Source organism: Phocoena phocoena, chromosome 1, assembly GCF_963924675.1.
Source record: "Phocoena phocoena chromosome 1, mPhoPho1.1, whole genome shotgun sequence".
Taxonomy (NCBI): domain Eukaryota; kingdom Metazoa; phylum Chordata; class Mammalia; order Artiodactyla; family Phocoenidae; genus Phocoena; species Phocoena phocoena.
The window spans coordinates 123,267,351-123,281,567 of record NC_089219.1 but is presented as its reverse complement, the minus strand read 5'-3'; the positions used below and the strand labels follow the sequence as shown (position 1 = coordinate 123,281,567).

Below are 14,217 nucleotides of genomic sequence, written 5' to 3'. Positions count from 1 at the left end.
AGCTACAGAACAGGATCGCTAAGGCCTCCAGTAAGTTGGGGATGAGAAAAAGAACACTGAGAAGTCAACATCTGACTAGCAGCAAAGAGGACAGGCCATGGCCTCAAGGAGACAGCATCACGGTTAGCAAGTAGGAATCACAATGCCCAAATGGGTCCTCATCACTATCAACACCGCAACGCCTGGACAGCACCAGGCTCATGTGCTCAGGGAGCCGTGCTGGTCAGAAGTGTCAGCAGGATGGCCAAAGAGCCTGCAGTGACAGCACGGCTGCTGCAGAGCAGGAACCACGGTGCAGGCGAACAGGTCCCCTGTAGACTCCCTGCGAGGTATGTACTTCTGCTCCTTCCCATGGAATCCTAGCAACTCTCCAAACGAGACATGATCTCCTTTTCACAGATGGAGAAAGGGGTTCAGAAGAAACAGATGAAGAGTGGTGGAACTGGGACGTTAACACAAGCACGCTGACTCCAAAGCCCATCGAGCTGTGTGGACCTACTGGAGATCTACTGCAATCCCTGCTGCAAGGAGAGACATCATAAAGCTTTGATTCTATCACACCAAGACCTTGAACCCCACAAAGACCTGCAAAAAGAGCCTCATGGCAGGCTGGGGATTAGCTCTTCTCAGATGTACAAAACACAAGCTTTTCCACTTCTAGCATGACGTCCCGTGATCGTGTCCCTCCATAACCCAAATGGTCAATCCAGCACAGCCTCTAGCTTGTGTCCTCCAGAGTCACACAAGGAGGGCTCTGCCTGCAATGCCTTCAGAAGAATACTCACTGCCCCTTATTCAATTGCTATGTGTCACTCCGTCGTCTGCTACTTATGCTTTCAGAGGTTTACTTTCTCAGGACTTCCCTGGTGGTGCAGTGGTTAAGACTCCATGCTCCCAATGCAGGGGGCCCGGTCCTGGTCAGGGAACTAGATCCCACATGCATGCCACAGCTAAGGAGTCCATGTGTGGCAACTAAGGAGCCCGCACACCGCAACTAAGACCCAGCACAACCAAAATAAATTAATTAATAAGTAAATATTAAAAAAATTTTTACTTTCTCTATAAGGGGGGTAGAGGAAAATGAAGCCACTGACTAACTAAAATAGCATGTTTTACAACCTAAATGTCTATCGACATATGAATGAATAAAGAAGATGTGACACGAATATACAATGGAATACTACTCATCCATAAAAAAGAATGAAATAATGCCATTTGCAGCAACGTGGATGGACCTAGAGATTATCATGCTAAGTGAAGTCAGACAAAGACAAATACCATATGATATCACTTACATGTGGAATCTAAAATATGACACAAATGAACTTATCTATGAAACAGAAACAGACTCAAAGACACATAGACCTGTGGTTGCCAAGGGGGGGTGGGGGGGAGGAAAGATTGGGAATTTGAGGTCAACAGATGCAAACTATTATATATAGAATGAATAAACAACAAGGTCTGACTGTATAGCACAGGGAACTCTATTCGATATCCGTGACAAACCATAATAGAAAACAATATGAAAAAGAATGTATAAATATATGTATAAATGAATCACTTTGCTGTACAGCAGAAATTAACACAACATTGTGAATCAACTGTACTTCAATAAAATAAACTTTTAATGCATGTTTTAGCTCATTAGAAAAATCAACAGGTCCCCAGGAAATGCAGCCCCCCTGAAACAGTAGGGCTCTTAATCAATCTCCTCACCAAACTCAACTACTGGAGAAATTCTGGAGAAAGTTTGCGCAGACAACCAATACACCATACAACAGAAACATGTCCTCAGAAATCCCCCACTGGGACTTCCCTGCTGGTGCAGTGGTTAAGAATCTGCCTGCCAATGCAGGGGACACGGGTTTGATCCCTGGTCCGGGAAGATCCCACATGCCGCGGAGCAACTAAGCCCCTGTGCCGCAACTACTGAGCCTGCGCTCTAGAGCACACATGCTGCAACTACTGAACCTGTGTGCTGCAACTACTGAAGCCCGTGCGCCTGGAGCCCGTGCTCCGCAACAAGAGAAGCCACCGCAGTGAGAAGCCCGCGCACTACAAGGAAGAGTAGACCCCACCCGCCGCAACTAGAGAAAGACTCCGCGCAGCAATGAAGACCCAACACAGCCAAAAGAATAAAAATTTAAAAGAAAAGAAAAGAAACCTTCCACTGAGACAAAGGGCAGTCATACCACAGCTGCTTTGATAAATGCCAGGCTGATTCCAATGCACCTGTTGGCAGAGGTGCTAACCCATGAGCTGCACAGATGTGGCAGGCTACCCGTGGCTCCTGGGTATTTGCCCCGGGTTCCAAGTTCTATTCCTGCGTAGAACTACTTATTATCAGTCCTATCATAAATTTACTAGAGCAGTGAAGACCTCAACTGTTTCAGTTTACAAAGTATCTGCATTTCTTTTGTCGAAAAAGAGAAAACATTTTAAATAGTAGCATCTCAGATCTTAACACTGCTGTTTTACAGCAGAAACTGAAGTTTGTAATACATATAATTATGTCTCATCTGTGTTGATGAAAGGAAGAACACTAATAACCCCAATGGGACAATACAAAATTACACACAGAGCTTCGGACAGTGTCTGTCATGTCGAATCTCTCTAATTCAGTAAGGACATACTCTGTTGCCTACAAGCCACTCTGAACTCAAAAGAACCTAAAAAGCTACCATGTTTTCCCACCCTATGGCTCTGCTCAGCACTTCTGCAACTCCAATCCATGCTATGAAAGGCCTATATTCAGAGGAATGCAAGCTGCCCAAAGCAGGGAGAGTTTTTCTCAAAAGATGATGCATCTACCTTCCTCTAAGATAGAGAAGATAATCGTTTTGGTTCAAAAGATCTACTCTTCTAGCATTTCTTGAGTTAAAGTAAAAATCTAGTTCATATCAACAAGCATTTCATTAAACAAAATTAGGTGGCATCCCTAATATGAATTTGACAGCAAGATATTAACGTTCATTATATATTTTTTAAATGCGCCATTAAACAGGCACCTAAGCCATCTAGAATGTACACTGACGCCAAGCTCTGTGGTTGGCAATGTGCCCACAATCCTATCCTGGTGAAGTGATGTCCAAGAGGAAGTACAAATGTGACCAGCAAAGGGACAGTGATCTCCCAGCAACAGCCAAAGCAACTGGGTTTAAGTGCTGAAAACTAGTATTAGAAGGGATAACTGAGCAAGGAAATAACACACTCTTCATCCATTGATTCAACAAATATTTGAGTGTCTACCGGGTGCAATTCTAAATAAGGTGACCAAGGAGGTGAGAGAGTTAACTATTCCGATGTCTGAAGGAAGTGCTGTCCCCACAGAATGAACAGTCAATGCAAAGGCCCATTTGTAGGACCCTGTGGATCTTTGTAAGGACTTTGGCTTTTATTGAGAGTAAAATGGGAAGCTACTGCAAGGTTGTGAGCAGAAGCAGGGAAACTGCTAACCAACCTTCCTTCATTTTTTTTTTTTTTTTTTTTTTTTTTTTTGCGGTACGCGGGCCTCTCACTGCTGTGGCCTCTCCTGTTGCGGAGCACAGGCTCCGGACACACAGGCTCAGCGGCCATGGCTCACAGGCCCAGCCGCTCCGTGGCATGTGGGATCTTCCTGGACCGGGGCACGAACCCGTGTCCCCAGCATCGGCAGGCGGACTCTCAACCAATGCACCACTAGGGAAGCCCAACCTTCCTTCATTTTAACAGAATCACTCTGGTTGCTACGATGAGAACAGAGTATAGACAGAAGACAAGAGTAGATCAGGGAGATGAGTCAGGATTCTACTGCAGTGACCCAGCTGAGAGATGCTGGTGGCTTGGATCAGAGTGGAAGCAGTGGAGATGAAAAGTGGTCAGATTGTGGACATGTAGGTAAGGAGGTAGGGTCAACAAGATTCCTTAATGGATTGGATACAAGTGAACGTAAGAGGAGTCAAGAATGGCTCCAAAGTCTTAGGCCTGAGCAACTAGAAGGCTGAAAATGTCATCAACTAAGATGGGGAAGGCTGCAGGTTGAGCACATTTGAGGGAAGCGCAGGACTTAAATATTGGACGTACTGAGATTCCTGTTATACATCTAAGTGAAGATGTCAGGGAGTTACAGATGAGTCCTTAATGTTTGGTTATTTAACAAACACTTACTGAGAACTCACATAGACTGTTGTTAGCCCATGTGTGAGCCTCACTCGGGCAAAAGTGAGGTAAACATAGTCCCTGATGCTGAGAGCTCCGTCTAGAGAGGAAGACAGACTAAAGAAGCAAGGACCGCCCTGGGTGGGGGAGAATTCTACAACGGAGGTCTGGTAGGACACTTTAGCAGCACAGCAGAGGGACACTCAATCATGCCAGCCTAGGAGGACTGCCTAGGAGACAGAGACACCAACGGAAAGATGAGCAGGGGCTATCCAGGTAAGGAAAAGGAAGGAGGATGCAGGGAGGAAGGAACTCTAGGGAAAAGAAGCAACATCTATCTGTGAGAGGAAGCACACAGGGCCCCAGGACCTACGAGAAATCCAGTTCAGGTGGATGTTGGCAAGGGCCAAGAGATGACAGTGCCTCAGAACCCCACCAAAAGATTACAAATGCCAACCGCGTCATAGAGGTTCGGAGTTGAAGATTTGAAAAGTACTTGACCTGTGTGACCGGTAGTGAGAAAACAATTATAGGATACTCAAGGCAAGCTGTGGAATTGTAAAACGCTAAGAGCTGAAAGGACCCTCTTCTATAGATGAATATACCTAATAAGTAACTGGCAAAGTTGGACCGGAATGCAAGTTTCCTAAATTAGTGGCCATACACTGATTTGAGATGCTAGTGCTGTTACTAAAAAGTGAATGACCCAACGAGCGGGTAACAAATGCTTTTACAATTCTGGAGGTTTCCAGTTTTCTGCTTTCAATAAAGTTAAAGGGAGGTGGGTGGCAAGCTGGCTGATTCATAAATACACATCAGGTTCTGACATATAAATAGAAAGATGAAAACTGGGTGACCTTGATATAACAAAAGTTCTTCCATTCCCATCTACTTACGTCAACAAGGTTTCTCAAAGTTTACATCTAAACAAGCAAAACATCTTGTTCTAGCATTAAGTAGGAATCATCCTCCAATACATGAAGTAATTGGGTGGGGGAGCTCCACCTGTCTCATCAAGTTGCTTTCCATCATAATTCTACCTTTTGTGTCTAATTACTTACCAAAATGTATATCTACTTGATCTGATTAATTTATGCTAATAACTGTACTGATGCAATTCAAAGGAAATTAACACTGAAGAGACTTATGAGAACAGGAAATAAAGATCATTCCAATGTACATACATATTTCTGTTGCAGAAGGATGACAGAGTGATCGACAAAAAATTTTCAAGCATAAAAATAAATTAACATTTTTGTGGAGGAAGTGGAATTGAAATAAGATTTCAAGGAGAAAAAAATGAAAAATTAACATTTCTGATTCAGTTAAGAGCTTATTCATGTATTTCTTAAATGGATGATAATAGGTCAAATTATTACAGTATTTAGAGCACATTTAAGAGAAGGAAACAATTATTTTAAAACGTCAACATTTCCAATATATCAGAAATTACATATTTTGCTACTCTTTACTCATGTGATAAAAGAAACTGATGTCAAAACCATGTGACAGGGATAAAGAATTCTCCAAAATTCTCTTAGCAGAAATGGATGCAAACATGTTTAAAGACCATAGTCCAAAATCACAAGTCAGCACCCTTAGCATCCCATTCTACTACAAGCTCTGTGTAGAGCCTGAGAGAGACTACCAACCTGCACAGAGACAGAGCTCACCCTCCACAATGCGGGAGGAGGCAATCCTACAGACAACTGCAGAACTCTGGACTTCCTATAGGACAGGCAAACAAACAGAGGATGTTTGCTGAGATATGACAAAACAGCTCTTCAGCTGAGGGGAAGGGAGGTATGGATATCAGACCAGACAGCATACTTCCAGCCTGATTAAAGCAATAAAGAAGCACAACTCAACTTCAACAACACACACACAAAATTCTTATGCTTCTACCATGTATGTACCAGGCAAAATTCTTACCTTACCAAAGCTCTACAGTAATGTGCCACAAGTCATACAGAAAGCAAGTGGTAGAATCTTCTGTCACTATTATTGTGAAAATGAATGCTCCACCAAAATGAAATGTGGGATCACAGGGGATGGTGGTGGTGGGATGAATTGGGAGACTGGGATTGACATATATACACTAATATGTATAAAATGGATAACTGATAAGAACCTGCTGTATAAAAAAAAGAAAGAAAACATTAAATGGAGCATCTTGGTTTGCAAAAAGAGCTGATGGACAACAAGGACGATGAAAATTTTCTAGCTGCATAATTGGGGGATGGGACTCTCGTGATTTTATAAATACTGCGAAGGACGAGTTTCCTGTACTTGGATCATTTGGGGGAATAACTTTTTAAAATACAGTCATGAAATCAAGATTCATGATACTTAACTTAGAATCAAACTTTCAGCCTTATATCATCACTAACAGTAATATCACCAAGATCATCCAAGATTCATGAATCACCACATTTGAAATAAGATTTTTAAAAATAAAACATTCAGTAAGAACCAAAAGTCTTTATACTGCTAAAGAAACCACAATTTTTAAGTGTTTATCTCATTTTTCTTATCTTTTCATTATCCCTATTTTTGTTTTTAATTATATTGATTATACTTACATAATTTGCATTTTCAGACACATGACACATTACAATAACAAGATGATCAAATGCTTTAATGATAAATTGGTTTAATGATAGAAAGTTTAACGGACAAGAAAGCACATAAACACACACACACACACACACACACACACACACATACAGAATATACATTCAAACGTTTTTATTGATTTAAAAAATTGAGACACACGTCTAAAAGACCTTAGAGATCTTAAGCAATTCCAACAGCACCATCTCAGATCCCACTAGCAAAAAAGGTCAGGTCTTCAGCCATGGAATTCCCAAACACAACCTGTCTCCATCACAGGACCTCATGAGAGCAAGACTCAACAAAGAAATAATATCAATGAAAAGACAACCTACACGACTTCTCTGGTGGTGCAGTGGATAAGAATCCCCCTGCCAATGCAGGGGACACAGGTTCGAGTCCTGGTCCAGGAAGATCCCACATGCCGTGGAGCAACTAAGCCCGTGCGTCACAACTGCTGAGCCTGCACCCTAAAGCCCGCGAGCCACAACTACTGAAGCCCGCATGCCACAACTACTGAAGCCCGCGTGCCTAGAGCCCGTGCTCCGCAACAAGAGAAGCCACCGCAATGAGAAGCCTGCTCACCGCAACCAAGAGTAGGCCCTGCTCACCACACCTAGAGAAAGCCCGCGCGCAGCAATGAAGACCCAATGTAGCCAAAAATAAATAAAATGGAATCTTAAAATAAATAAATAAATATAAAGCAATATAACTCAAAAGATAATTTTAAAAAAAAGAAAAGACAACCTACAGAATGGGAGAAAATATTTGCAAATGATGCAACTGACAAGGGATTAATTTCTAAAATTATATAAACAGCTCATACAGCTCAATATAAAAAAAAATCAAAAATGGGCAGAAAACCTAAATAGACATTTCTCCAAAGAAGACATACAGATAGCCAACAGGCACATGAAAAGATGCTCAATATCATCAATTATTAGAGAAATGTACATCAAAACTACAATGAGGTATCACACCTCACGTTGGTCAGAATGGCCATCATCAAAAAGTCTACAAACAACAAATGCTGGAGAAAAGGGAACCCTCCTACACTGTTGGTGGGAATGTTTAAAAAAAATAATAAAGAAATAATATCAGGCAGAAGACCTAAGCAAATGCTACAGGTACAGTGAGCTGGAGTTAGGTGACCACAGACAGTGTGCATCAGAAACACACTTCAAAGACTTTCCAACAAGAAATGAGGCAGCAGCTGAGGAAAGGCAGCAGCAGCAAGACCTGCTGCTTGGGCTTCATTCTGGCAGGCATGTGCTAGGCACTGGCACAATGAACAAGAGGGGAATTTCAGGCAGAGCAAACAGCAAGCGTGAAGAGCCCTGGGCAGGGGGGAAGCATGATGGGCCAAGCTGGGGATGTGGCCGGAATCGAGAGCAAAGGGGAGAGTGGCAGGAGGTCAGCAGGGCCAGATTCCGTCAGACCTCCCAGGCAGCAGCTTGAGGCGGTACAAAGCAGACAATGCCAGCTCCGAGAAAAACAGCAAAAGAACCAAAGCAGTCCCATGGTTCTGGGAGCACCTGATGGAGGGAGGGTGCGGAATGAGTGATCTGGCCGGATGGGGATGTCTGCCGAGGTTCCAGGAACCCGGCAATGGGAGTCGGAGTCGGAGCCGGAGCCGGAGCCGGAGGTCCAGGGAGCATTCCAGAGCGCTCCAAAAGCAGATGCTGACTCACGGTCAGGCCGAGCTGAGGTGACAGCCCCCACCTCTGAGGAGACTGCAATGTCCTCTCTTGGTCTGTATTATTCATACACTGTCCGACTGACCTCCCTCAAAATACGTCCGAGGGCTGGTCCCTGCTTGTGGAGAAAGTTCAAAACAGGCATAGATTTAGTAAAGGAAAAACCTGGATTCCAATCCAAGTTCTATCACTTATTAGCTACATGACCTCAGGCAAGTCAAAAATTCTCCTAACATCTTCCAGTGTTATCCATCAGTGGGGAAGACACCTGCCCCACTTCAAAAGGAAGAGATAAGGAAATGCTTTAATGATAAATTGGCTTGATGAGCTGTTTAAGCAGCTTGTAACTGTAAAATACTGACAGACTTTCTCTCATATTTCCTTATGACCTGACTTCCTCATAATACAGTATTCTTCACAATGACATTCAACAAATGTTCATTTAGTACATACTAATTAAATGCTAGGCTCTGAATAAGCAATACCAATGTACAGTATTAGGGTGCAGCGGGGTTTTTTACTGTCTAGTCACTGCAACACGAATAGCACAGTTAAACATGGTTTCAACTGTGGCTTCAAAGCCTAATTCAAATAGTCTTATGAATTAAAAGAATAAAAGGATAATTACAAATGATGGTCTGCCTAACTCAGTTCAACAAACACGGTATCCAACACTGTAATGGGCATTAAGGCAGAAATAAATGAGACGCTCTTATAGAACTTTTACTATAGCGGGGGAAGCAGTCAACAAATAACCCCAGCACTAGGCAAAATGTGGTGAAACTATGGAAGCATTAGAGACAAAATATAATTCTGATTAAGAAAATGGATAACAAAGTTCCCTGGGGGAAGTATTAACAAAACTGAAACCTTGAAAGGATTAGAGGTCATTCCAGAGAGAAGACCAGGAGCAAAAGTATAAATGAAAGCAGTTCCACAGATGTGTGTGTGTGTGCATTTGGGTGTGGGGAAGCGGGACAAGAGTGGAAAAATAGTCTGGTGGGACTTCCCTGGTGGCACAGTGGTTAGAAATCTGCCTGCCAATGCAGGGGACACAGAATTTGAGCCCTGGTCCGGGAAGATCCCACATGCCGCGGAGCAACTAAACTCATGCGCCACAACTACTGAGCCTGTGCTCTATCAGCCCGCGAGCCACAGCTACTGAAGCCTGCGCGCCTACAGCCTGTGCTCCGCAACAAGAGAAGCCACCGCCGAGCCACAACTACTGAAGCCTGCGCGCCTACAGCCTGTGCTCCGCAACAAGAGAAGCCACCGCGATGAGAAGCCGCCACACTGCAACAAAGAGTAGCCCCCGCTCACCGCAACTAGAGAAAGCCTGCACGCACAGCAAGGAAGACCCAACACAGCCATAGATAAATAAATAAATTTATTTTTAAAAAAATTTTTAATAAATAAATAAATAGTCTGAGACCACATTTGGGGGCCAGGGGGATGTGCACTGTGCTGAAATATCTGACCTATAGCCTGGGCAGTGAAGAGGCATCCAAGGTTTCCAAAAAGGAGAGTGGCGCCGTCAGAGCTACACTAAGGAAGACCGCTCTGATGGCAGTGCAGACTAAGAAGCTATTTTAATTGGCGAAGAAGTCACAGCGCAGTAAACAGCAAAAATAAAGAGGAGAGGGAATGGCACCTAAAGTCATGGATATATATTCAGGTAAAGAAGTTTAAACTGTTTTTTTTCCCCATCCAGTGTTACTTCTTGCTCTCTCTAGACTTGTCCTTTAGGAGGAAATACGAGAATGTGATTTTTTTTTTTTTTTTTTTTGCGGTACGCGGGCCTCTCACTGCCGTGGCCCTTCCCGTTGTGGAGCACAGGCTCCAGACGCGCAGGCTCAGCGGCCATGGCTCACGGGCCCAGCCACTCCGCGGCATGTAGGACCTTCCCGGACCGGGGCACGAGCCCGTGTCCCCTGCATTGGCAGGCGGACTCTCAACCACTGCGCCACCAGGGAAGCCCGAGAATGTAATTTTTAACATAGATCAGAATTACTTTCTCAACCCACCACAATTTTTTTTTTTTTTTTTCAGTACGCGGGCCTCTCACTATTGTGGCCTCTCCCGTTGCGGAGTACAGGCTCCGGACGCGCAGGCTCAGCGGCCATGTCTCACGGGCCCAGTTGCTCCGCGGCATGTGGGATCCTCCCGGACTGGGGCACGAAGCCGTGCCCCTGCATCTGCAGGCGGACTCTCAACCACTGCGCCACCAGGGAAGCCCCACCACAATTTTAAGGTGAGTTTTTAAGAATGATTTGCCATGTCAGCCTAGCAAAGCTTACTCTAGAGTTCTAATTAATCTTCATGTATAAAACAAACTTTAATGTGATGTATGGGACTTCCCTGGCGGTCCAGTGGTTAAGACCCTACGCTTCCAATGCAGGGGGTGCGCGTTCGATTCCTGGTGGGGGAACTAAGATCCCACATGCTGTGTGGCATGGCCAAAACAAACAAACAAAAATGTAATATATGGACCACAATCGCTATTTTTGCCTTCTACAACCAAACTAATTTAGGCTAAGATAAAATACTTGTTAACTCAGGGCAGCGACAACATTGAGAAAAATTAGAGCTCTCAAGAGAAGCTGAACAGGGCGTTGTTTTCTCTTATAAAGGAGGGGAGAAAGCAATCAAGATCTATATTGCCAGGCCACTGAGTACAAAGCAATCTGCATTTCCATTTCCTTTTGGGTCAAGTACCTCTGAAACCATTCTGTAGCCATTTCCAAGTAGCCCCTTTCCAGGTTGAAAGTGTAAACTTGTGTTCACCGGGCATGCCTTAGTCAATTCTTCTTAAACAAGGCCAATAGCTGGGACAAATATATGATCTGAATTCATTATTTTTCTCATCCGTAAGTGATGAGATGAAGTGTTGGACTCCAGGGCCTCCGAGGTTCCTTCTAGCTCTAAAACTGTCCTTTTTTGTTGATGTCCTTGGGCCCTTTGCCTTCTCCCAAATTCCTTTAACAGGCACAGAGCAAATATGCAGGGGGTAGAGTATCGACTTTGCTTCCAGGCCCTCCTGTACCACAATGTTCAGACTTGAGGCTTCCAAAGGAGGTCCAGTTTGTTAATGCTGACCATCCTTTAAAACAAAAACAAAAACAAAAACTTCAAATTCCTTGGAGAAAAGGCACTAAGGACTGGACTAAAGAATCAAGACATAATTGCAGCAAACTGACTGCAGTAAAGAATTTTTGAAGTCCAATGCTCCTTTGGACTTTTTCTTAACAACAAAAAATTATAAAATCTTACAATGACAAAGTATTTGTTAATGCCCAAAAGATACAACATGCTTTAAAAACTTTCTTAGGAGTATCTTCCTCCTTGATGAGAAATAGGGACAGCAGAGTTAAGAGTTCCCTTAATGGCTCATTCCTAGCTCCTACTTGACACGTTACAGAAATAACACATTTATACTGATTATCCACTGAGAAAAGGTGATGATTGAGGAACGCACAATAATAAGAAGCGAGTTAGTTCACCTTTTAGGATCTTAGTTTCCGCCTCTGTAGTGACTAAATTATTTAGATGGTTACCAAGGTCATTTTGTTTCTAAATGCTACACTCATCTGCCAGTTTCGGTCTCCTTCCCCCTAGGAGGGCTGGATCTCAGGTTAATATTTGGGTCCAACTATGTGCCAGGCATCGTGCTAGGAGCGCTGGGAATACGGCCATCAACAACAAAAAACGTCCCACATAACACGAATATACTATGGAAAGGGCGGCGGGGTGGGGGGTGCGAAGGGGGACTGAGAAAATTCTAATATAACAGGTACATTTCCTAAAAGAGCTGGCATCCTGGTTTGGCTTTGACTTACTAGTAATAGTACCAATAAAAAACATGTAAAATTTTTTAAAATTAAAAAAGGCATTCAACCAGGGGCAAATTCAACATAAACTTCTGGGACATAAAGCAGGCAGATCCCAAGCCCTGGGAGCTACAGTCGAGATTAACTAATCAATAAAGAAGTTCCATAGCGCCAGCTGCTGTGCCTGGGCCCCGTGCGCCAAAGTAGTCCAGACCTGGAGGGAAAAATGTAAAACCAAAATGGAGGAGGGGCTACGGCAGAGTCTGCTCCGGAGCAAAAACCTCGTGGCTCGCTTCTCATGGCGCCAACCAGCCTTCCTGCTCCGCTCTCCCTGACCCTAGGAGGCATCATCCCACCTCGCCAAACCCAGCGCGCATCACCTATTTCTCGCAGGCTCCCCTTGAGGAGCCCGGGCACCAAATGAACTTGTTAAACAGTAGGGTAAACAAGTAGCCACATCTTAAAGGCAGGGGAGAAAAGAAAAATATCTGAGAGGACTCTACCCTTCTCCACCTGCAGAAAAAGCCGCGGGCAAAGCTAGGAAAGCATATCCCTAGTCTCTCCTTGCCTTGCTGAAAAAACAAAGAAAGCAGGCTCCTAGAGGAGTCAGACACCCAGAGAACGACCTCATTCCGCAGATGCAAGACGCGTACGGCCCCAGACAGCTAAGAGCATGGGGCCAGCACAACTTTCTCATTGAAGCCGACAGCGTTTCCTCTTAAAACCCCCCAAAAAGAGAAGCCCCGACTATGATCATTTCACTGATGTCACCTCGCCTATTTGGCTCTCGGGATTTTACCCGGAAACCTCTGCAGTGCCCGGCACCGGCGTCCAGCCCCAGTGGGGCTCCCCTTCCCCGGGACGCCGCCTCACGTTCTCGCAGCCCTCCCGGTCGGGCTACCCGGCTCGCTCCGACCCGGCACCGGGGTTGCGTCGCCGGGCGAGCACATCAACGCCAGGCCGAGGGAAGACGGGTGTACCGGGGATTCGTAGAGGACCCCGCTTAAAGCCCTCTCCCCCACGACTGACTTGAAAAACAATAAGCACCCGCTTTCTCTGCCCCTCCCCCATAGGACCCCAGCCACGAATTACCGCCGCCGGGGAGCGTGCCAGCCCTGTGATCGGTGGCCGGAGTACCCCTGGAACCTCAGATGGCCCGAGTCCCCGGCCGCCCATCCACTGCCGCGGCGCCCGGAGTCTGCGCGGGGAAGACTCTGCACTGGAGTGCGGCCAGCAGCGGAGGCGCGCGGGCCACGCGGTGGCTGCAGGAACTGACATGGCCCGCGGCCGCCGGCCACATGCGGCGCCGCCGGGCCCCGGCCGGGGGTGGGGAGAGGTGGGGAGGAGAAGAGAGCGCGGCCCCGGGGCCCCGCCGTACCTTGCCGCTGGCCGTGCCCCCGCTAACGCCGATCAGGAAGGGCTCGCCGCCGTTGGGCTGCTGGTGGTTCTGCAGGGTCTGCTCGCTGTCCCCAGCCATGGCTCGCGCCGCCCCTCCTCCCGCTGCTTGTGCGAACGGACGCACGCTCCCCGCCCGCGCCGGGCTCCCTCCGCTTTCCCGCAGCCTCCGCTGGGCGCTGCCCAGGTCGAGGCTGACGCGGCTCCCTGCGCACTGCTCGGATCCCGGTGCTGGAGCTGGCTTTCCCGAAGGATCCGAGAGCCTTCCTCTGCCCGCTGCGGCCGCTCCGGTTTACATCCCAGGCAGAGGTCAGCGTGATGCTGCTGCTCCAATCCGGGCGGACAGCGCACTGCTATTCGCCGAGGCAGCGGCGGCGAGGCGTCTGCCCCAGCCTCCGCCCCTCCCGGGCCCCGCCGCCGCCGCCGCCTGGGGTCTCTGGGAAAGGTATGAGCCCGACCCTTCTCCCAACCCGCCTGGTTAACCCTTTCCACGACGACGACCTGCGGCGGGACCAAGGGAAAAGAAAGGAGCCTTCTGCGTTTTAATT

General features: G+C 46.2%; 1 protein-coding gene across 1 annotated transcript in view; it reads right to left on the bottom strand.

The window, feature by feature from the left end:
* The window catches only part of UCK2 (uridine-cytidine kinase 2), a 69,999-nt gene extending 56,248 nt beyond the window's left edge, over positions 1-13,751 (bottom strand). Inside the window, exon 1 of the mRNA XM_065884315.1 lies at positions 13,653-13,751. Coding sequence (XP_065740387.1) covers positions 13,653-13,751 — 99 coding nt within the window. The remainder of the gene's footprint in view (positions 1-13,652) is intronic.
* Positions 13,752-14,217: the final 466 nt, after the last annotated feature.